At 42.1% G+C, this 22,362-nt stretch overlaps 1 protein-coding gene across 1 annotated transcript in view; it reads right to left on the reverse strand.

The window, feature by feature from the left end:
• Nucleotides 1–12,421, reverse strand: part of LOC110503086 (PDZ and LIM domain protein 7) — a 68,412-nt gene extending 55,991 nt beyond the window's left edge. Inside the window, exon 1 of the mRNA XM_036960847.1 lies at nt 12,022–12,421. Coding sequence (XP_036816742.1) covers nt 12,022–12,117 — 96 coding nt within the window. The 5' untranslated portion in view covers nt 12,118–12,421. The remainder of the gene's footprint in view (nt 1–12,021) is intronic.
• Between the last annotated feature and the right edge of the window lie 9,941 nt (nt 12,422–22,362).

Consider the following 22,362-nt stretch of genomic DNA (forward strand, 5'->3'; position numbering starts at 1 on the left):
CCCTCTCTCCCCCTCGCTGTTCCCTCCTCGCTTGTTCCCTCTCTCTCCCCCTCACTGTTCTCTCCCTCTCTCCCCCTCCCAGTTCCCTCCCTCTCTCCTCCTCCCTCTCTCCTCCTCCCTGTTCCCTCCCTCTCTCCTCCTCCCTGTTCCCTCCCCCTCCCCTCCCTTTTCCCTCCCCCTCCCTGTTCCTTCCCTCTCCCCCTTCCTTGTTTCCTCTCCCTCCCTCCCTCCCCCTTCCTTGTTTCCTCTCCCTTCCTCCTAATCCACTGCTTCTCTGCCACTATGAAGATAAAAGGAGGTTAGTGGTCTGTGTATGGCCCAGACAGCAGTGTTACATAATATCAACTCCTTTCATACAGTGGTATCTGGTGTCTGGCATCTTGCACCAGGTTGCCCATCAGCTTCCGATTCATGGCCCTGCTTCTGTATTTAGCGGGGAGTCCTGAGTATCGCAAAGGAAACTGACCATTGAGACAGGAACCGATGACAATCTTCTGTGTGCGAACGGAAGTAATAATGACATTCCTGGTGTACAGTGTGTTGGACAGATGTGTCACTGATACAACAACATTCTAAAGGCCCCTTCAAAGGCTTTCAATAGCCATTCATGTCACATTAATTGACTCGCAAAATCAAAATCCATTTAGTAAAACTGACTTTCTATTCTACTGCCAAACACCACTGCTGAATCAGGGTGGTTTATAACACAGTGTGTTTAAGAGTTTTTCCTGGGCTATTCATAGTGTATGACTGGAGCTCCTAGACATTGTGTCCATGTGGCTTGTCACATTAATATTGAAGGGGAAATAATGATAGCAGTAATCATTAATGACAGGATCCAGGATGATTGTCAGGGGCTTATTAATTTAATTTACCCTTTGCTATATAAAAGGCCATGATTAAAATAATAATTAGAAACAGAGACTAAAACGCCTCAGTGTTTTAGTGCAACTACAATAGTTTCCTTTCAAAGTGTTTTTCTGATCAAACCCCTCAAAATGTTTTGTGATAAATCAAACAGTATTCAGTGCCTGTGCGGACATTAGTCTGAGGGAATAAATCCCACAACTGTCTCTTAGGGTCTCTTAGACACACACACACACACACACACACACACACACACACACACACAGAAAGCGAGGGAGAGAGAGAGCGCAAGGGAGAGAGAGAGCGAGGGAGAGAGAGCGCGAGGGAGAGAGAGCGCGAGGGAGAGAGAGCGCGAGGGAGAGAGAGCGCGAGGGAGAGAGAGCGCGAGGGAGAGAGAGCGCGAGGGAGAGAGAGCGCGAGGGAGAGAGAGCGCGAGGGAGAGAGAGAGCGAGGGAGAGAGAGCGCGAGGGAGAGAGAGAGCGAGGGAGAGAGAGAGCGCAAGGGAGAAATGAGCAGGATCAAAGCAAACTGACACCCTCCCTGACACTTATTTTGGTCCATTGTGACCCGGGCTGTCTGAGTCATTGGAAGGGTGTAAGATCTCCCACTGGAGACGGGGCCTGGCTGGGTCCTATAGCTGGGCTCTCCGCCCACACTGTTAATGAGACTACTCAAGTTCTACCAGCACAACACATGAACTTTCTGTGGGTACCCCTTGAGACTGAGGTTAGATTAGGTAAGCACTGGCCATTCATCAGGAAAACACTGGCTAAAATATGTTCTCAATGACTTACATGGAGAGTTAAAATCAAGAAAGTCAGAAATAAACCAAATTGGAGTAAGGCAAAGTAACAAAGTACTTTATATCAAACATAAATAAAATTGAAGTGTTGATATTTTGTGCTCGAGGGGTCGAGGGTGTGGCTTGTGTTGGCCAGGTCTTCTGTAAAAGACAGCTGCACCGAGTCTCTCTCTCTCCCTCCCCATGTTCTCTCTGGCTGGCGGGGCCTGGCATTGGCGATGGCCCTTCCTCCACAAATGCCAGCTCTAATTGGCAGATGGGGCTGTTGCAGAGTGTCTTGACATACAGTATAAGCAAAGGTTGCCGTGGCGATGATGTCACTGCCACCGCCGTTGGGGCCAGCTGCGTGGGTGATGACTCAGATCAGCCGCCTTGCTTCACAGGAAGGGCCCAGGGCCACTTTTGACCTCTCGCCTCAGACCTTAGCTGTAGATTAGGCGCTCTCCCTGGCTAGAGGTTCACCTGAGGTGGCCTGGTAACATTCACAAGCCTCAGCTGTTCCAAACCTATTTCTGCCATGACCGCTTTCAAACCCATTATTCTCTATTTGTCAAAACCACTTTAGCTCGGGTGAAACAATGAGGAGACATTAGACGCCACATGCATTTTGACTGTGGACCCTAAGGGATTTCGTCAAGTCAACTCTATTACAATTGGCATAGAGTCGGGATGGGCAACTTTGATGGGGGTTGAGCCCCCCCCCCTCCCCTAATAATGGCACACAAGAAATGAGATAGCAACACAGTGATTACATTGCTACTGGAGTCAGTGGAGTAAAACATGCAACAAGGATTGCTCCGATTTGTTTTATTTACTTCATTGTGGACTACAATAAGACACTCTCTCCATCAATCATGAGTAGCATTTCCCCCTGCTGACTAAATAAGCCCAGTCTAACTACAAAATCCAAGTTCATTGAAACGTTTGTTTTTCACTGGACCCACAAAGCAAATAGCAGGAAATGGATGGGCACCAGGAAAAAACAAAAGGGCATTGAGGGTGAGGAGTGGATTACCAACTGGCTCACAAAACCTATATTAACCCTCCACCCTGACTCTGGTCTATTGATGTCTGGGTGAATGGCTGGCTGATATGCCAGCTCAAATCTCCTGTGCACTCACACCACACAAAGGGGCCCGTTCTACGGGCCTGGCAAAAACCACAGGGAAAAGTGGGGCACAGAGAGAGAGAGAGCCTGTGATAAAGAAAAAGAGGGAGCGAGAGGAAGAGAGAGAAAGTCAGAATTAGAGGAGCTGCAGCAGAAAGAGAGTAAGAAATACAGTAGCCAACTAAAGAAAGAGTGACTGCCAGCCAAGAGTAATATATACTGTAGACTGAAAGGAGGCCCAACACTTGTATCACAGCCTTGCTGGCCTGCTGCGGACAAGATGGAATCTCTTCATCAGATCATGGGACAAACTCATGATGAACAAAATCTTCATCAAACCATGATCTGATGAAGAGATTCCATCTTGTCCGCAGCAGGCCAGCGAGGCTGTGATACAAGTGTTGGTCCTCCTTTCAGTATGACACTTTCATGACACTTTCTACAGATGTAGGATCTTAATTTGAGGAGAACTTCCCTGCAATGCAGTACATTTAAAACTTGATTTTCCCTTATGAAAAATGTCTCAACCCCTACAAAAACGTCCATTAATTATAATCCACATAATAATTCACATTTCCCGTTGCTGCAGGATTATTTTCCTCTGTAACAAACGGGCTCAAATTAAGATCCTACATCTGTGTACAGAACTTCTGATTTGATTCATCCATATTATCCCCAACAAAATACTTTTTACATTCAAAATGCTTTTTCACAAGATCATTCTGAAGTTTCCCAATACGTTTACATACATTAACAACAGGTTTGGGAAGCTCTTTTTAAAAACGCACCTACCGTTTCCAGTAGAATTTATTTAGGTGTCTAACTACCAACATCCAGAAGGTCTCTTGCTAGAATGGTCTTCGTTCAGTGGAAAATAGGGTCTACACCGAATTTACACAGAGGAAGTGTTTATGTGTAATTTCAAAAGCCACATACTTGAAGAAACCCTATGGGTTAGAAACTTCAATTAATAGCCCGGGTGTTTATTTGCTTAAATCCTAGAAAACAACAGGTGCTTATTAGAGACAGGCTTCTATTAGAGCCAGACATCAGACATTCCTTAAAGCAACTTTTGCTCATTTGAATAGTTAATTGTTTAATTTCAGCATTCACTTTCAACATTTTAATACATTTCTTTACTTTTCTTAATTTACACACTGTCACATTTACTTTGTCTTAGTATGACTCTATAAAAATGTAAAAAATCATCGAATAATTCCTTGACAGAATAATTATTCTCCCCTTTATTAACTGTGCATTTGTCAGTTCTAACTTTTGCCACTAGAGGGCAATCTCCCGATCTAGGGGTCTGTACTCACACCGTTTTTGTGCTTGACAATTAGCTAGCAGTTCTCAGCTGTTGGCAGCTTACCGGTGATAACTTGTGATTTACATAATTTTTTTGATGAATTACTGAATGATTTTATGTAACAAATCAAAGATGAAACCTCGTAAATAATTCAGGGTAATTCATGGTAACTTCATAAACAATTCATTCAGACCCGGCATCTATTTGAAACAGCCGTTTATTTACTGAAATGTGTGCTGTTGCACACGAAAAAGGGACAGGCAACCGTTTCAGACTCAACGTTTAAAATATACGTTTTACGGTAGTTTCTGCTAACAAGCGCGAAAATAATCTGACACCCCATATTGAACACAGCAGTCCTAGAGTCTGCCCTGGGAATGCCTGACTGCTCATGCAAAAGGTTAACAGTCCAGATCACCTCTCAGTGACATCAATAAAATACCATGAGAATAAGAACATAATAGGCTACTGGAGACATTAACCCACTGCTGACACCAATGGGCAGCTAAAATAAGCTGAGTTACAGGGAACCCCAGGCTCTAAATCCCAACCCGGTCCCCGGACCCCTGCAGTGGGTCCATGGAAGTAGAGAAGGAGGATTAAAGGGCGGGGGGGGGGCACTTCTGGTATCTATAGCCCTCACAATTTCCCCCAGTGGCACTGACCTTCTGCGGCCTGCTAAAAACAGCCTTGCCTGTCAGCAGCGCCAGCCGTTGGCTCTCATACCACAGGCCTGGAGTGGGGGGGGGGGGGGGGGGTGGAATGCCGAGGCCTGTAAGACCAGGGATAACATAAGAGACACTTTATCAGACTGAGTCGGCAGCCTACGACTGTTCAGGACCTCAATCTTACAGTCTGCTACTGTAACTCAAAGGGATATGCAGGGTGGGGGGGTTAAGGGGCTGGCATCAGGCCGAGTGGACGCCAAGATTTCCTACAGCATGGCATCATGTACTAATGGTAGTGAGAGAGGCCCTTGCTGAGAGTTACATGTGGTTTTGAGTCAGGGGGTATGGTCCGTACGGCAAAATAAATAGTGGGGGTAGGTCGTACCGGTAAAACGTGAGCATACAACATGCCCAAAAAACTATAGGCTATTACACCGTTATTTAACCTTTAAAAAAAATATGTAAAATTCTGGATGGATTTTCCTTGGGTTTTCGCCTGCCATATCAGTTCTGTTATACTCACAGACATTATTTTAACAGTTTTGGATACTTTGGAGTTTTCTTTCCAAAACTACCAATTATATGCTCTGGGCCTGAGTAACAGGCAATTAACTTTGGGCATGTCAGTCATCCGAACTTCCGAATACTGCCCCCTATCCCTAAGAAGTTATTAACTGACTTGCCTAGTTAAATAAAGGTGAAATTACTTATAAAATAAATGTTTTTCATAAAGAGATGACAAGACTCCAATCTGTCTTTAAATGATCAAAATTCTTAACTTAATTGAGCGAACAGTAGCCCATCTTATTGGCACCAGTGGAGAACATCAGCCAAAATCCCCGGAATGATTGTATATCCACCGTCTTTATCATCGGGTCAGTGCCACTTTTGTTTGTTTTTGGACAATAATCTCCTCCTCCAGGTTAGATGGACATCATATTGTATTTGTGTCTGCCCTTTTCGTAGGCCAATTATATCAACCAGACAACATTGTTTTTATTGATCTGTTTGTCAGTGTCAGCAGAGTAGGCTACACTGTCATTTTTGTAGTATTTTTTAAAAAAAGTGTCCCCCCCCCGTACTGGTAAGAAATTAAATCTACTTTCACCCGTTTGAGTTGCATCGGTTACATGTGGTTTAGAGTCGGAGGGTTTAACTGAGGAGGACGATATGGCCCATAAAACTATACTTAAACCCCTTATTTCCGTATAGATTGGGTCAGGTGAATTCAGACCACACAGTACATTGAAAGGGTAAAAACTGCATCATACAGACCTTGTTACATCCCAGGGCCAAGGGGAGAAGATTGAGATTCATCGAAGATACACCAAATGGGTTTCGAGGGTGTGTCTCGCTTGCTTACAGTTTATACTGTAAGTCTGTAGTGTATGACACCGATTTATGTCAAATCTACAAGGTCTAGGTTGACAACTCAGCTGTCCAAGGGTAAAACAGACAGGTAATATCCATTGCAATCCCATGAAAAACAAGCTGTACTTTTAGCCAAATTTATGATAATTAGATGTGTTTAGTGATGGGTGATGTACTGTATTTCCTGATCATCTTGAATCATTTAAATGAGTGAATCAGCTCGTCAAATCCATCTCGTCACAGACAGGGTCACATACCCAACATGAGGACCAGTGTATGAGAGGTAATGACTCGAAAGTTCGGACTCAAAGCCCCATTTGCCCTCGGTCTTGGGTCTCGGGCTGACGCAGAAAGTTCTTTCAAACAGAAAGAACACAACCACCCATATCCGCTCAAGGGGATGTGTTCATCTGTCAATATCAATTTCACAGCCAGACCAAAGGCTGAAAGGAATGACCATTTTACCACAACATACAGTTTTCAAAGTCGGGGTCGCGACTAGTGGGGTTGCGCGGGAAATCAAATCAAATCAATGCAGTTGGTTCGCCAAAGTTAAAACCACTTTTTTTGTGTGTATTCGGGGGGGGCGCAAAAAAAAATTAAGTACAGTTTATTGTATGGGACAGTATACAAATGTTTTTGAGAACGATAATTAGAAAAATAAAATGTTATTGAGTAAATGTATTTAATGGTTTCTTTTCACTTTGATAAGAGATGGAAATGTGATGAATTGAACGTTATTTGTCTATGTAAAAATTTAAATGTACTGATTTTAAGGTTGTCATCATCATATTTGGGTTGTGGTCGTGAAAATGTAAAAAAATTATAATAAATTCAGGTGGTCCTCGCTGTTTGAATTCCACTGTACTTGAGCCGAGATGTGTTGACTAAAACGGTCACCAGAGCTTTCCTTTCTACTCTCCGGGCGAGGAGAGGACACACATTTTAATAACAGCATAACACTGCGGAGGGCACAAACTACTAACACAATTTCCTAAAACGATTATTACAGATCAGATTAAACTCAGTAGTGAAACTTGATCTTCTGGGGCTATATTGGTCGGGCAGTTGAAGAAGCTCAAATAAATGCCAAAAGAATGAGGTTGCTTTCATGAATCCAAACAAACTTCCTGATAACATGAATTGTTGCGAGCCAAGGTGTCCTAACAGGCAACACAAAATAGAAAGTACCACATCACAACCAGCTGTTATGCATGTGGCACTCTAATACAGTGCTATTATCCATACTGGACTCCAGAGGTTTGCTAGGGACACATATCTTATTCCCAGTTGGTGGATCTCCGTGCTGACATTTCCCTCAGACATCTTATAAAAAGGCCAAATTAGTTTTTAATGGCAGTCCAGTCTTTACGGAAATGTCATAGTGCTCCCTCCTAAATATGGGGGATTTATAAACCAATAAATGGTGACTCGCACATCCGTGTGTGAGACAGTGGCTGATTTCTCTCACAAAAGAAGCCAAGTTACACATAAGCCAGGCCAAGACAATCTTTTGAATGTGGACAAATTAAGTGCCTCACTTGAAAATGGAGGAAAGACTTTTTGTTTTGTTGAAAGGCCACTCTTCCAAAGAGGTGTATTTTTATCCCAACCTCACAGTGAGGTATTTAGACATAGGGTCTGCTGCTTGCCATTATAGCAGGGTTTCAGGTCCATGCCTTCCATACACCATCTTTCTGTTTTTATTTCTGATTTCACCTCCACATAACTCTCAATTTGATCAACCAGCCAGACAAGTTATCCAATGTAGCCAGCCGCAATTTCAGGAGGTACAAATGTATTTGTCATTGGAACCACCACAGTAGTCATCTAGTATTTGTGTACGGGGCTGAAGTTGTGCAGTCCAGGCCATCAGGTGAGTGACACGAGCAGCAGCTTGGTCGTCAGCAATTTAACAACCCAATCCCCAGCCTCTAACCTCCCTTTCGATCATGCAGTGCCCACACAGTATGTAGGCTACACAACACACATTCTCTCTTGCTGTCACACCTGGCGCTATTAAAAAAAAAGGGGGAAAAAGGCAGCAGTCATGAACCACCCAAACCATCAGCATTATCCACCGGTGGGAAAGAAAGTATTTTTAGAAGGGAGCGATAGAGCAGCAGCCCAAGGCAGGCAGAAGTTCCTCCCCACCTGTCAGAGTGCTGAGTGACTGAGCCTTGTGCTCCTGGGCTGCAGACTGAAGGCCCCAGTTCACAAGCCTTCTCTATATAAAAGACTGCATACAGTCAAAGGGGATTCAATGACCAGTTGTAAAGGTTCACTGAAATAAAGAAAAGTGCAGGCTACGCACTTATCACTACACACTTCCTGTAGATCTGAAAGGACTGTAATTACCAGTCGTGATAGCTAAACCCTTTTGCCCTTTGAAATGCTACAATAGGTGGAATTTTTACTGTGTGGCTTATACTCATCCTATCATTTCAGATCAAGTAAGGAGAAGGGGCTATGGGTTGATTTCTTGGTCAAATAGCCTTCACAAAGCCTGGAGGTGTGTTTTGGGTCATTGTCCTGTTGAAAAACAAATGATAGTCCCACTAACCTGCTGGGATGTTGTGTCGCTGCAGAATGCTGTGGTAGCCACGCTGGTTAAGTGTCCCTTGAATTCTAAATAAAATCACTGACAGTGTCACCAGCAAAGCACCCCCACAGCATCACACCTCCTCCTCCATGCTTCACTGTGGGAACCACACATGTGGAGATCATCAGTTCACCTACTCTTCGTCTCACAAAGACACGGCAGTTGGAACCAAAAATATCAAAATTGGTCTCATCAGACCAAAGGACAGATTTCCACCAGTCTAATGTCCATTGCTCATGTTTATTGGCCCAAGCAAGTCACTTCTTCTTATTGGTGTCCTTTAGTAGTGGTTCCTTTCCAGTAATTTGACCATGAAGGCCTGATTCACGTAGTCACCGCTGAACAGTTGATGTTGAGATGTGTCTGTTACTTGAACTCTGTGAAGCATTTATTTGGGCTGCAATCTGAGGTGCAGTTAACTCTAATGAACTTATCCTCTTCAGCAGAGGTAACTCTGGGTGTTCCTATCCTGTGGACCATGCCGCTTGATGCTTTTTGAAACTGACCTTCAATGTCTTAAAGTAATGATGGTCTGTCGTTTCTCTTTGCTTATTTGAGCTGTTCTTGCCATAATATGGACTTGGTCATTTCACAAATAGGGCCATCTTCTGTATACCACTACTACCTTGTCACAACACAACTGATTGGCTCAAACGCATTAAGGAGGAAAGAAATTCCTCAAATGAACTTTTATCAAGGCACACCTGTTAATTGAAATGCATTCCAGGTGACTACCTCATGAAGCTGGTTGTGAGAGAATGCCAGGAGTGTGCAAAGTTGTCTTCAAGGCAAATGGTGGCTACTTTGAAGAATGCCAAATATAAAATACATTTTGATTTGTTTAACACTTTTTTGGTTACTACATGATTCCATGTGTTATTTCATAGTTTTGATGTCTTCACTATTATTCTACAATGTAGAAAATAGTAAAAATAAAGAAAAACCCTGGAATGAGTAGGTGTGTCCACATTTGACTGATACTGTACACACACACACAAATCCTAACATACTGTAAAGGTTGTCTACAAGTGAGTTACGCACGTATATCCAAAGATGCACTCGTTATGAACACATAGGCTTCAGGCACACATACACACCAGGGCACACACACCAGACTCATAATATTATTATTTCAGACAGCTTCCTTTCTTTTCTTCTAATAAATATATATTCTACAAATATCTCCTCTAAGAACATCGATAGATTGAGGTTCTTGGAAGAGATGTTCATAGAATATACTGTTCTTACCAGAAAATAACTTGTGATATTCAGGCAACAACACCTCTCTCACTTTCAGTACTAAAATAATGTGGAGAAATACACCTCGACACCTTAAAATACAGGGTGAGAAATCCAAATATCTATTTTCAGTCTCGGGGAGGAAAGGAAAGGGGCAATGAACTCGCATATTAGGTCATCACAGCACAAACGCAGCACACAAAAGGCATAATCACACCTGAATTAGCGACTGAAGTAACTACAGGTACTGTAACTGCCAAAATAAAAGGAAACACTTGAGTAAATGAGGGATACAAAGTATATTGAAAGCAGGTGCTTCCACACAGGTGTGGTTCCAGAGTTAGTTAAGCAATTGAAATCCCATCATGCTTAGGGTTATGTATAAAAATGCTGGGCAGGCCAATATTTTGGCTACCATTGATATTTGAAAAAAAAAAATTATAACCTTTATTTAACTAGGCAAGTCAGTTAAGAACAAATTCTTAGTTTCAATGACAGCCTTGGAACAGTGGGTTAACTGCCTGTTCACGGGCAGAACAACAGAATTGTACCTTGTAAGCTCGGGGGTTTGAACTTGCAACCTTCCGGTTACTAGTCCAACGCTCTAACCACTAGGCTACCCTGAATGACAATATCCCCATCCACAGAGCATGATGGTCACTAAATGGTTTGACGAGCATGAAAACAATGTAAACCATGTGCCAGGGTCGCCCAACTGGTGGCCTGTGGGCCAGATTTGGCCCATGGGTGATTTTATTTGTCCCCGGGGTATTTGATTTGTCCCCCCCAAGTTTTCAGAGCAAAAATAAAAAATGTTGTTTGAATTTTTATTGTTGGACATAAAAGACTGTACAAAAACACCAACAAATCAGCGCCAAGTGATTTTAATTTTGGACATCTGTTCCAAAGTATTCCCACACATAATAGACATATATATGTGATCATATACACATTTTAGCAAGGTTTAAAATGACTATGTTTTAGTCAAATTTGATATATGTTTGGGCTTCTTGAGGCCATAGCTGTCTCGGTCACCAAATCTCCACCCAAGAGATCAGTTATGGGAGATTACTGGAGCGGTGCCGGAGACAGAGCTTTTCGCCACCATATAAAAAAAATACCAAATGATGGAATTTCTCGCGGAAGAATGATGTCGCATCCCTCCAATAGAGAGTTCCAGAAACGTGTGGAATCTATGCCAAGGAGCATTGAAGCCGTTCTGGCTAGTGGTGGCCCCAACGGCATATTAAGACACTTTATGTTGGTGTTCCCTTCCTTTGGCCAGTTAACTGTATATTTACACTATAGATTTGGCAGGTGACAGCATGCCATGATTCCAGTCTGAAAATACATACGTAGGCCTACATTCTCACCATCAACTGTGGTGTAACAATTTTAACATCGCCTACCCCTAACTCACAGCTCCTACCACCATAAACCAATCAAGTCTTTAGGCCTTTACAATGTGTGAGGTGAACATACCACTCACTACAGGATAAGGTGAACACAACATATTCTCAGACTTTTTTAGCAAAGGCCAAGCTTAAATCACTGAATTTTCCAAAATCACACAATGGATACCAACCAGTGAGAAAACCTATTGAAACTACTGTAATAAAACTGCATCCCAAACAATCTAATATATCAACCAAACATCCCAAAATGACCACCATGTTTAACAACAACACACCTACAAGTACTGTGCTAGTACCGTAGTAGTAATTCAATATTTGATGTCCTATAAGGGTTGGCTGACAGTTAGTGCTATGTGAAATCCTTGGGACTTCCCTACCCTAAACCCTAACCTTAACCACTACCCTTTACCTTCATCTTTTTGAATTTAAACTTCAATGGGATGACGTCAGAGTTGGGCCGTCCCAAGTATCCCGTTTCAAGCACGGAACATTAAACAAACCCCAACATCTAGATTCAAGCTTAATGCAAGAAAAAGGATGATCTCATTGGTCAAAAGACACATCGGATATGGGATGTGGAAATCTCTGTGTGTTTGTTTGTACAAAGTATGGATGTATGTATACTGAATTGATCTCTTACCCTGGAGATGGTCAGGGGCATGTTGAAATCTTTGCCTCCCTGCAATCGGAAGCCCCATGGGGCCGACCCACTCAGAGAAATGTTGTAGGTACTCATTCTTCCAAAGGCTTTGATTGCTTGTTTGGTTGAATCTTCTTCAAAAAAAATGAGGTAGAGGGGGGTGGGGCAGGAGCCAAGTAGCTTCTGAAAGCAGAAAAAAAAAATGGTCAAAAAAAAAGTACACTTGAGAACTAAACGAAATGTCAAATGAGACTGAAAGCACAGCAAACAAAAACCTAACCCACTACAGCCACAGACGAATATGTAATTCACGACCCACCCCTTTTTAAATAAGGAGAGAAAGACAGACAGAAAAGAGTAAGAGAACCAGAGGAAGAGAGGTCTTGCCTGCTCAGATGAGCTGAAGTGACAGCCTAAGAATAGCCACTCCTCTGCAGAAAGTGATACCACAGTAGCATTGTGGGGGGTGGGGGGTCCCCTTATATGGCATGTAAGGGGACACCCGGTATGTCAGTCCTGCCATGATTCACAGGGTTAATATAGCCCCTTCCTAGGCCAACTGATTTTTTTCAATACCCCCCCCTAACTCCAGACTAGGGTCTTCCTGAAACCGTGTCTCCTCACACCTCATACTGGGGTTGGCTTGAGGAAACATCTAATTAACATCATGGTAGCTGTATACAGTTGACAAGAGAGAGTTGATTCGCTCTGATTTCTCCATGTGTTCCACTTCTGCAAAAATCTACCCCAGTTTAGTTGCTTAACGGTTGGGTAACAGGATAAAACTGCCCAGAACCAGAACATTTTAGCCAGCAGCCACTTTTTGGTCCGTCATATTTGGAATCAGGTCAGGTTATCAGACCTGCAAGGTTAGTGTCCTGTAAAATATACCCGGAGGTCAATAAGACCTGTTGCATCATACTTTATAAAGCCAGGATATAGAGTAACAGAGTCATTTCACTACAGGCCTCGTATACATGATTGACAGGTAGGGTGTAATTTGGTACTGTATATAGAGGGGTGACCTGTCGGACGAGTAAGAGGCATTGTTTGTGTGTATACACGCTTGCGTGTTTATACGTAGCTCACGGTTGTCCTCAGCCGCTGAGTCAACCACAGTGTGACGGGGTTACGATATCAATTTGGTGGGGCCTCTGAATAGCCATGACATAATGTAGGACCTAAAACGAGGTGAGATTCCAGCTACGTAAACTAAACCTGAAATGCGGCTTTATCCACTCCGGCAAAACTTATCTCGACCTTCCAGAAAACATGTTTCCCACTACCAAGGAACCTCGAGACCTCTTTGAGAAGCACATCAACCCAACACAAAAGGGGACAAGCTGAGAGATGGAACCCCAATATCTGGCTCATTATTCAGGTATGCTATCAATGCACAATCATGCAGCCTAGCCTATGGCTATGATGCTACACTCAGCATAAGACAATGATGAGGATAACCCTCATGTTTCGGTACAAGGAACAAGATAACTATTATCCAGGACATTTAAATATGGATAACACCAGGCCAATTAATGAACAATATTTATTTGACCTTTATTTAACTAGGCAAGTCAGTTAAGAACAAATTCTTATTTACAAAACCCTCCCCTAACCCGGACGAACCTGGGCTAATTGTGCAACGCCCTATGGGACTCCCGATCACGGCCGGTTGTGATACAGCCTGGGATCGAACCAGGGTCTGTAGTGGCGCCTCGAGAACTGATATGCCTTGGGGCTTCCGAGTGGCGCAGCGGTCTGAGTGCATTCAGTAAATTCGGAAACGATTCAGACCCCTCGACTTTTCCCACATTTTGTTAATAAATTACAGCCTTATTCTAAAATGGATTAAATCGTTTTTTTCCCTCATCAATCTACACACAATACCCCATAATGATAAAGTAAAAAAAGCTGACGCTACAAGCTTGGCACACCTGTATTTGGGATGTTTCTCCCATTCTTCTCTGCAGATCCTCTCGAGTTCTGTCAAGTAGGATGGGGACTGTCGCTGCACAGCTACTGTCAGGTCTCTCCAGAGATGTTCAATTGGGTTCAAGTCCGGGCTCTGGCTGGGCCACTCAAGGACATTCAGAGACTTGTCCCGAAGCCACTCCTGCATAGTCTTGGCTGTGTGCTTAAGGTCATTGTCTTGATGGAAGGTGTACCTTCACCCAGTCTGAGGTCCTGAGTGCTCTGGAGCAGGTTTTCATCAAGGATCTCTCTTTACTTTGCTCTGTTCACCTTGCCCTCAATTCTGACTAGTCTCCCAGTCCCTGCCGCGGAAAAACATCCACACAGCATGATGCTGCCACCACCATGCTTCACCGTAGGGATTGTGCCAGGTTTCCTCCAGACATGACGCTTGGCATTCAGGCCAAAGAGTTCAATATTGGTTTCCTCAGACCAGAGAATCTTGTTTATCATGGTCTGAGAGTCTTTAGGTGCCTTTTGGCAAACTACAAGCGGGCGGTCATGTGCCTTTTACCGTTTGGCCCCTCTACCATAAAGGCCTGATTGGTGGAGTTATGCAGAGATGGTTGTCTTTCTGGAAGGTTCTCCCATCTCCACAGAGGAACTCTGGAGCGCTGTCAGAGTGACCATCGGGTCTTGGTCATCTACCTGACCAAGGCCTTTCTCCCCCGATTGCTCAGTTTAGCTGGACGGCCAGCTCTAGGAAGAGTCTTGATGGTTCCAAACTTGTTCTTGGTGACCATCAATGTTGCAGACAGTTTTTGGTACCGTTCCCCAGAGCTGTGCCTCTACACAATCTTGTCTCGGAGCTCTATGGAAAATTCTTTGGCCTCGTGGCTTTGTTTGTGCTCTGACATGCACTGTTAACTGTGGGATCTTATGTAGACAGGTGAATGCCTTTCCAAAGCATGTCCAATCAATGGAATGTACCACAGGTGAACTCCAACCAAGTTGTTGAATCATCTCAAGGATGATTCATGGAAACAGGATGCACCGGTGCTCAATTTCGAGTCTCATAGCAAAGGGTCTGAATACTTATGTAAATACTTTTTTTTTTTTTTTTTTTTACAAATTTTAACATTTGCAAAAATGTATTGTGGGGTATTGTGTGTGTAGATTGATGAGGGACAAATGTATTTAATCCATTTTAGAATAAGGCTTCAACATAACAAAATGTGGAAAAGGGGGTCTGAATACTTTCCAAATGCACTGTATATTGATCTTACAGCTATCCTATTTTGTTTGACCGTTTAGGCATTAAGGCTTGCATATCTGTCACATCTTATTTTTGTTTTCATTCTCATAATATTTTCTTCATTACACACCCTTACTTATAAAGTGTGCTAACTTAATTGTTACGGTCTGAATTGATTGCTTATTTTGTTTCACTTTATTATAATAATAATTGTTTTACACCTAAAGACCAAAAATATGCTGCTTAAGAGATTTTATATTTAAGGCTGCCACTAGCCATTATGCTATAACCCTGTAATTATAGTGCAGGGCGGGGAGAACCGAGGGAGGGTGGGTTGGGGGTTAGGGAGGAAGGGGGCTGGGGAAGGGGGTCGGGGAAGAGGGAACGATTTATAGAAAGGGTATTTCCTGTTGGAGAGTGACCAATGGGTGGGTTTCGCTGTGGGTCCTGCTTTTTTTCCTTTTCATATATGGGCTTATCAACACCAAAGATAACAATTTCATTTAAAAAAAACAACGGCAAAGCTAGATATTCTCTTGTGGAATTTGAGAGGCCTTAATATCATTATCATCAGCCCCAAACAAAACTAAAAGGTGTAATCATTATGATACAGAAGAAACTTAAATCACCATCCTTGGTAAAGGCAACGACCAGGAAGGCAGAATCCCTTTCCTTAAATGTATCCATAATAGAAAGAACATTGCCTTTGTTAATATGTATTCTCCAAATTCATATGATCCTAAAGTTTTTTCATTGTCTGAACAGCATATTATAAGAATGAACTTCATTCCAAACTGGTTATTGGGACAGACATGATCATCATGCTTCTTACTGCCTGATACAAATTGCATAATCTCCTAAAAAAAAAAAAAAAATGATTCTTTACTACAAAATCCTAATTTCTGTTAAGAAATTGAATTAATGTATTAATTAACAAAAATTCATGGGACGGCATTAAAGGTTTTATTAAAAATAATGCAACTGCATTTGCATCTGGGCTGAATAAATTACAATTAAAGAAGATATCAGTACTTTAAAAGTTGTTAACAACGTTGTTAACAACGTTAGAGCATTCTCAACAAACACTTTTGAGACAAGGTAGCGACTCCTCCCTTAAAAGTCAAGACTAATCTAAATATAGTGATAAGACAGTAGAATTTGACATCCATCGAGTTAAACTCAACCATTGCTTCCAGGGTAATCGACCCAGTCATCTACTAGCAAGCAAGCAAGCTTCTCAGTAATGACCAATTAGCAGATATTGCAACTATTGAATCTGAATCAGGTGAATTACTATCAGAACCCAAATTAATTCAACCAAAGATTCTCCTTTTATTTTATATTTTCCCCCCAATTTCATTATATCCAATTACGATCTTGTCTCATCGCTGCATCTCCCCAACGGGCTCGGGACAGGCAAAGATCGAGTCATGCGTCCTCCGAAACTCACCAAACCCCGCTCCTTAACACCCACCCGCTTAACCCGGAAGTCAGCCTGCAGGCACCTGGCCTGCCACATGACTTATCATGCTCTAGCGATTTCCAAGTAAAGCCCACCCCCCCGGCAAAACCCTAACAACACTGGGCCAATTGTACGCCGTCATATGGGACTTCCGGTTACAGCCGGTTGAGACACAGCTTGGGATCGAACCCAGGTCTGTAGTGAAGCCTTAGAACGCTGCACCACTAGGGAGGCCAAGATTCTCCTGTTTCTATAAATAATGATATACCTCTAATTACAAATCCACACCAAACTAGATCAAGTCCTTATTTAAAGATATAAGAACTCCTCTTCTCTCAACTGAGGAAGCCGGCTTGCTGGGAGCCAAATCTCCCTCCATGAACTCAGAAGGACATTGGATAACATGAATAAAGGATTGTTTTTATCAATTAGGTCCACTGTTACTTGAAATGATTCATAAAGGTTCATTTGGAAGGGATGTAAATATACCACTAATTTCGATTAGATTTTTTTTTAAAGTATGCCACCCAGTGCTCTCATTATTGCCCTCCATCTTTGATAAACACAGATATTAAACTATTTTTAAAAATTCTGTCATGTCGTCTCAAATCTTACTTACCCAAATTGGTACATCTATCCTCAGATAACCACTGTCTATTCCATATCTTTCATGCTTCATCAGAAACCAATGCTTCTTGGACAGTTCTCTCTGAATGCAGAAAAAGCTTTTGAATGACTAGAATCGTCATATATTTGGTTGGTTTTGGAACATATGGGACTTGGCTGCAATTTCATTAATATGATTAATATACTATATTCCAATCCCACAGCCATAGTAATAACAGGCAATACCTGCTCTGTTCCGTTCAGAATAACTAAAAGTAGCAAGCAAGGTGATCCTCTCTCACCTCTGCTATTTTTATTGTGTATAAGAGCCCCTGGCCTCAGAAATTCGACAATCTAAAGAAATTTCACAAATATCTCTTAATTCTACAGATCACGTCATCTCATTATACGCCAACAATATCTTATTTTATCTAGAGAACGCATCTTAATCCTTCCCAAAAGATCCTAGGCAAATCCAGATCCTAGACCAATCAATCTGCCCAACTGCCTATCAAGACCCCGATGGAGGACTCCATCTCTACTTATGGAATCCCAATCATTTTCCATTTGAAATATTTAGCAATAGATATAATTAATACCTTCCTTGGAAAAACCATTGCCAGAAACTTTTACAACTTTTACAAATCAATTAAATCCGACCTCAGTAGATGGACTGACATCCCAGTTGCTTTAACCAGCAGAATACCTATTGTCAAAATTAATATATTGCGACAGCTGAATTTCTGTAGTTCAATGCTTCCCTCGTCTCCCCTTTTGGCTATTGGGATAAATTAACAAACTTGCAAAGAGGGAAAGATGTAAGAGGACTACCCGAACCAAACTTTAAATTGTATTTCCAGACACTGGGATTTCGTACCATCCGAAATAGGTTTAGCCAGGATTCGATTCTTCTGCCCCCTGTCGGAGTATAAAAGAGAAACATGGTGTGTTATTGCCCTGGAAGAGGTGGTCCTCACTGACATATCCCTTAAACAATGTAAACTACACTTTGGTCCTATTATTACACCGGTTTTTATTTGGCACAAAACAATATAACTGGGAATCAAAACGGCATGTCCATACTCCAATATTTCACAATAACGCCTTGCAATCTGGATAGTGGCCTATTGCATCTCCACAATGGTCTAAACGTGGAATCCGTACCCTTGACGATATCACGGACGGTAATGGCTTGAGGACATTCCAAGACGTAAAAACCACATACACATTACCAGGCAAATCCTTGTTTATTATATTTACAACTTAGGTCAGCTATATTGCCCTATGGAGTCCCTTGGGAAACCCAACTACCAAAATATCCAATGAAGGGATTTATAAATAAATAATCCGTGCTCCCAAAAGGACCGATCTCTATAATATAGAAACAACTTTTGGAAAGCTCATATTCTGAGCTAGCCGTTAAAAAAGTATGGTATACAGATTTAATTGAATCTGAACAACCCGTTAACTGGAACAGAATATGGACAAATATTACCTTGGCATCGCGTAATCTGAACCATCAACTTATGTTACGTTTGTTCACAGACTGTATTTAACACCAAGGAAACGTTTTACGATGAAATTGGCCCCAACTCTTCACTGTGTCCCCTGAATCATGTAGACACATTCCTCCATATGATGTGGGAGTGCCCTGTAGGTAAATGCTTCTGGGGCAAAGTTACAAAATGTATTTCGAAGTGCAAGAATGTAAATATTCAATGCTTTGCATCTATTTATTTATTTATTTACTTAACCTTTATTTAACCTTTATTTAACTAGGCATGTCAGTTAAGAACAAATTCTTATTTACAATGACAGCCTAGGAACAGTGGGTTAACTGCCTTGTTCAGGGGCAGAATGACAGATTATATTTTTACCTTGGTAGGTCGGGGATTCAATCAAACAACCTTTCGGTTACTGGCCCAACGCTCTAACCACTAGGCTACCTGCCGCTCGAGGCAGGAATTATACTACTTAATGATAGCTCCTTGAATCTCTCAATATATCAGAGACTGTTACTGCTGGCACGCAGCACTGCCGCAAAAAAAATATGTTGCTCTTAGATGGCAATTATCTCACGCTCTCCCAATTCACCAGTGGATACAGTTACTATTAGAAGTTATGACATTAGAATGATCAAACAGCGAGAATGAATGGTGCTAGTCAAGGAACAATATACTATTCTCAGCCAAAGCCCAACACATACATGCAAACAATATATTAACCCATTTTTTTTTTCTTTTCTCTGCTTTCAGGCCCACGGGGAAGGGGAGCTATTCTGAGGGGTTTTTCTGGTCGCCAGGAATGGAGCCGGGGGGGATGGGGGGTAGTGGGTGACTGACAAGCAACCCTAGTTGCTAAGAGGGGTGGGAAACATGGTTTCCAGGGGTGGAGTTGGATGAAGACATGTTGGCAGGGTGGGGTTGGAGGAATGGGATGGAAGTTTGGGGATGGAGGCCGCCACCTTTTTTTGTTCCATTTTCCTGTTTATATTTCATTTATTATCACTTAAACTCTATGTATTTTTATTGTTTTATTTTGAGTGGCAGCCTTTAAAAACATATACTTTAAAATGGATAATGTACCTACCTACCTGTAAGCCCCCAAACAAAAACAAATAAAAATGGTCAAAAACAAAAAGCTTTTAAAAGGAAGGGTCCACCTGAGTTTCCATACACCATTGTGTATTTAAACCCAATGTATCTCCCCAGGATCCCTATCCACACACACAAAATCAGACTACTGACCACCTGCTCTGATTCGCCGAACCTTAGCACACATGCACTCACGCACACACCCACAAGTAAGCATTTTCGTTAGACGGTGTGTACCAAGTGTATCCCTGTACATACGACTAATAAAACTTTAAAACACCCTTCCGGGCTGGCCCACCATCCAGGACAAACACAAAAGGGAGGAGGGCTAATCCTAAGGGGATACAGTGTGCCCTCCCTGGATCTCACTCTCTTAAGAAACCCAGTGCAGAGCTAGTACCAGTGGTCCTATTCCTGACAAGTCAAACAAGCTCAGAGCTATAGTCTCCCAATCGGCTGTGTCTCTGAGACTCTCTGAACGATAGGCCACCTGATGTTTAGACAAAGGTAATTGTGTCTGACAGACACGTCAACCATAACACACACCATAAAAAAACTGAAGCTTGCTAATTCAGGTATTCTTTTCTGGAAGTATTTTAAGAGCAAACCAAAATGCCTTTTTATGTGACGTATCCCTCACGTGAGTACTATATCTGTGACTTAAGTAGAATGTGATCATAAAACAAAATATACAAACTGGGCTGTTGCACTTAGCTAAGCTAATAATAGAGACATCCTCAGCATCAGAATTATCTTGTTAGCTGGACTGGAAAATATCTCTGTTACTTAGACTGAGGCACATGATATGATAGTTGATTAGGTGGATATAGTATTCGATGACATAACACTCGCTGAGTATGAGCACAGCTATTGGCTCATTTATGCAGAACATGAACTTGTTTTTGCGAGCGCAGAAAATCTTCTAGCAACTCTTGTCCTCTCCTGTTATAGCAACCCTCTGGTCAGGCGAGCAGCGATGGGTGTGTGACAGCCTGTGAGGTCATCCACAATGAGGTGACTTTATCAGACAGTTGAAGGCATGCGATGGTAGACGGGTGGGGGGGCGAAGGGGTGATGCTCAGTCTCTCTGGTCTGCTAACTCCTGAGAGAGAGCCAGGAGCAGATTCTTTCATGTGGGAGTGGGAAAGCACTGGCACTGGTCTATCTACTTGACTGCCTCTTTTTGACTAGAATTCAATAACTCCCTCCACATTGCACAATCATCTATCACTATATTCATGTTCCATTTCTGTCTGCAACGACAGGCGGACTTGTCACTCAGACCCTCTCTGCCTATAGTTACAAAAACCATGTAAATCAGTGGTCACCGACGTTTTCTGAGTTAAGATCACTTTGAGTCAAAATGGAAGACAGGATCTACCGCTCTGATTTTTTTTAAAACATAACTTAAAAAACACAAGAAATATTATTCGATATTAAAAAAGACACAAGCCGCTAACAATAACAACGCAAGCTTATCGGAACACTTTTCTATACTCACTCATTGCAGCTGCAGTGCTGGTTGTAGCATAAGTGGAAGTAGGGAGAACACACATTTTATGGCTTATAAAACTGTTGACAGTGCTGAACAACAACTTAAACATGACCTTACTCATGAAAACAGCAGCTCTTTGCGGTATGCATTGAGTCTGTCTCTAGTCAGGGTTTTAAAAGTTTTGAAATCTCACAGTATTAACTTAGCTGTGCGTTTGAGGCTTCTCTTTATTGCCTATGGCTCAAGGAAACTGAGTAGACAGTGCTCTAAGCTATCTGATTGAACAGCGGTAGGCCTATAGGTGCACTTCATCTGCTCTCTGGGCCTGCCGAGTAGGTGGAGTTCTACCTTCAGAGACATTAAATGGTTTAAAATGGGAACACTTTGCCTTCCCGGCGCCAGGACTATTGCATCAAGTGCACCTACCACCAACAGCGGGGGACAAAATAAAGAGGTATGCAAGGTTTTTTTTTTTTTTTTACAGAAATGTTTGGTGATCGACAAGTAATCATTAATGAAGAATAACGTATGATTTTGTTTGGTCGAATAACATACGACGAACAAAAGGTGACTGGCAATAATATGACAATACCTACAGTGCATTCGGACAGTATTTAGACCCCTGGACTTTTTCCACATTTTGTTATGTTACAGCCAATTCTAAAATTGATTAAATAATTTTTTTCCCCTCAATCTAGACACAATACCCTATAATGACAAAACAAAAACAGGTTTAGACATTATAGTAAATGTATTAAATATAAAAAACAGTAATACCTTATTTACATAAGTATTCATACCTTTTGCTAAGAGACTCGAAATTGAGCTCAGGTGCATCCTGTTCCTATTGATCATCCTTGAGAACTTGATTGCAGTCCACCTGTGGTAAATTCAATTGATTGGACATGATTTGGAAAGGCACACACCTGTCTATATACGTTCTCACTGTTTACAGTGCAGGTCAGAGCAAAAACCAAGCCATGAGGTCGAAGGAAATGTACGTAGAGCTCTGAAACAG

Source organism: Oncorhynchus mykiss, chromosome 23 (genome assembly GCF_013265735.2).
Source record: "Oncorhynchus mykiss isolate Arlee chromosome 23, USDA_OmykA_1.1, whole genome shotgun sequence".
Lineage (NCBI taxonomy): Eukaryota > Metazoa > Chordata > Actinopteri > Salmoniformes > Salmonidae > Oncorhynchus > Oncorhynchus mykiss.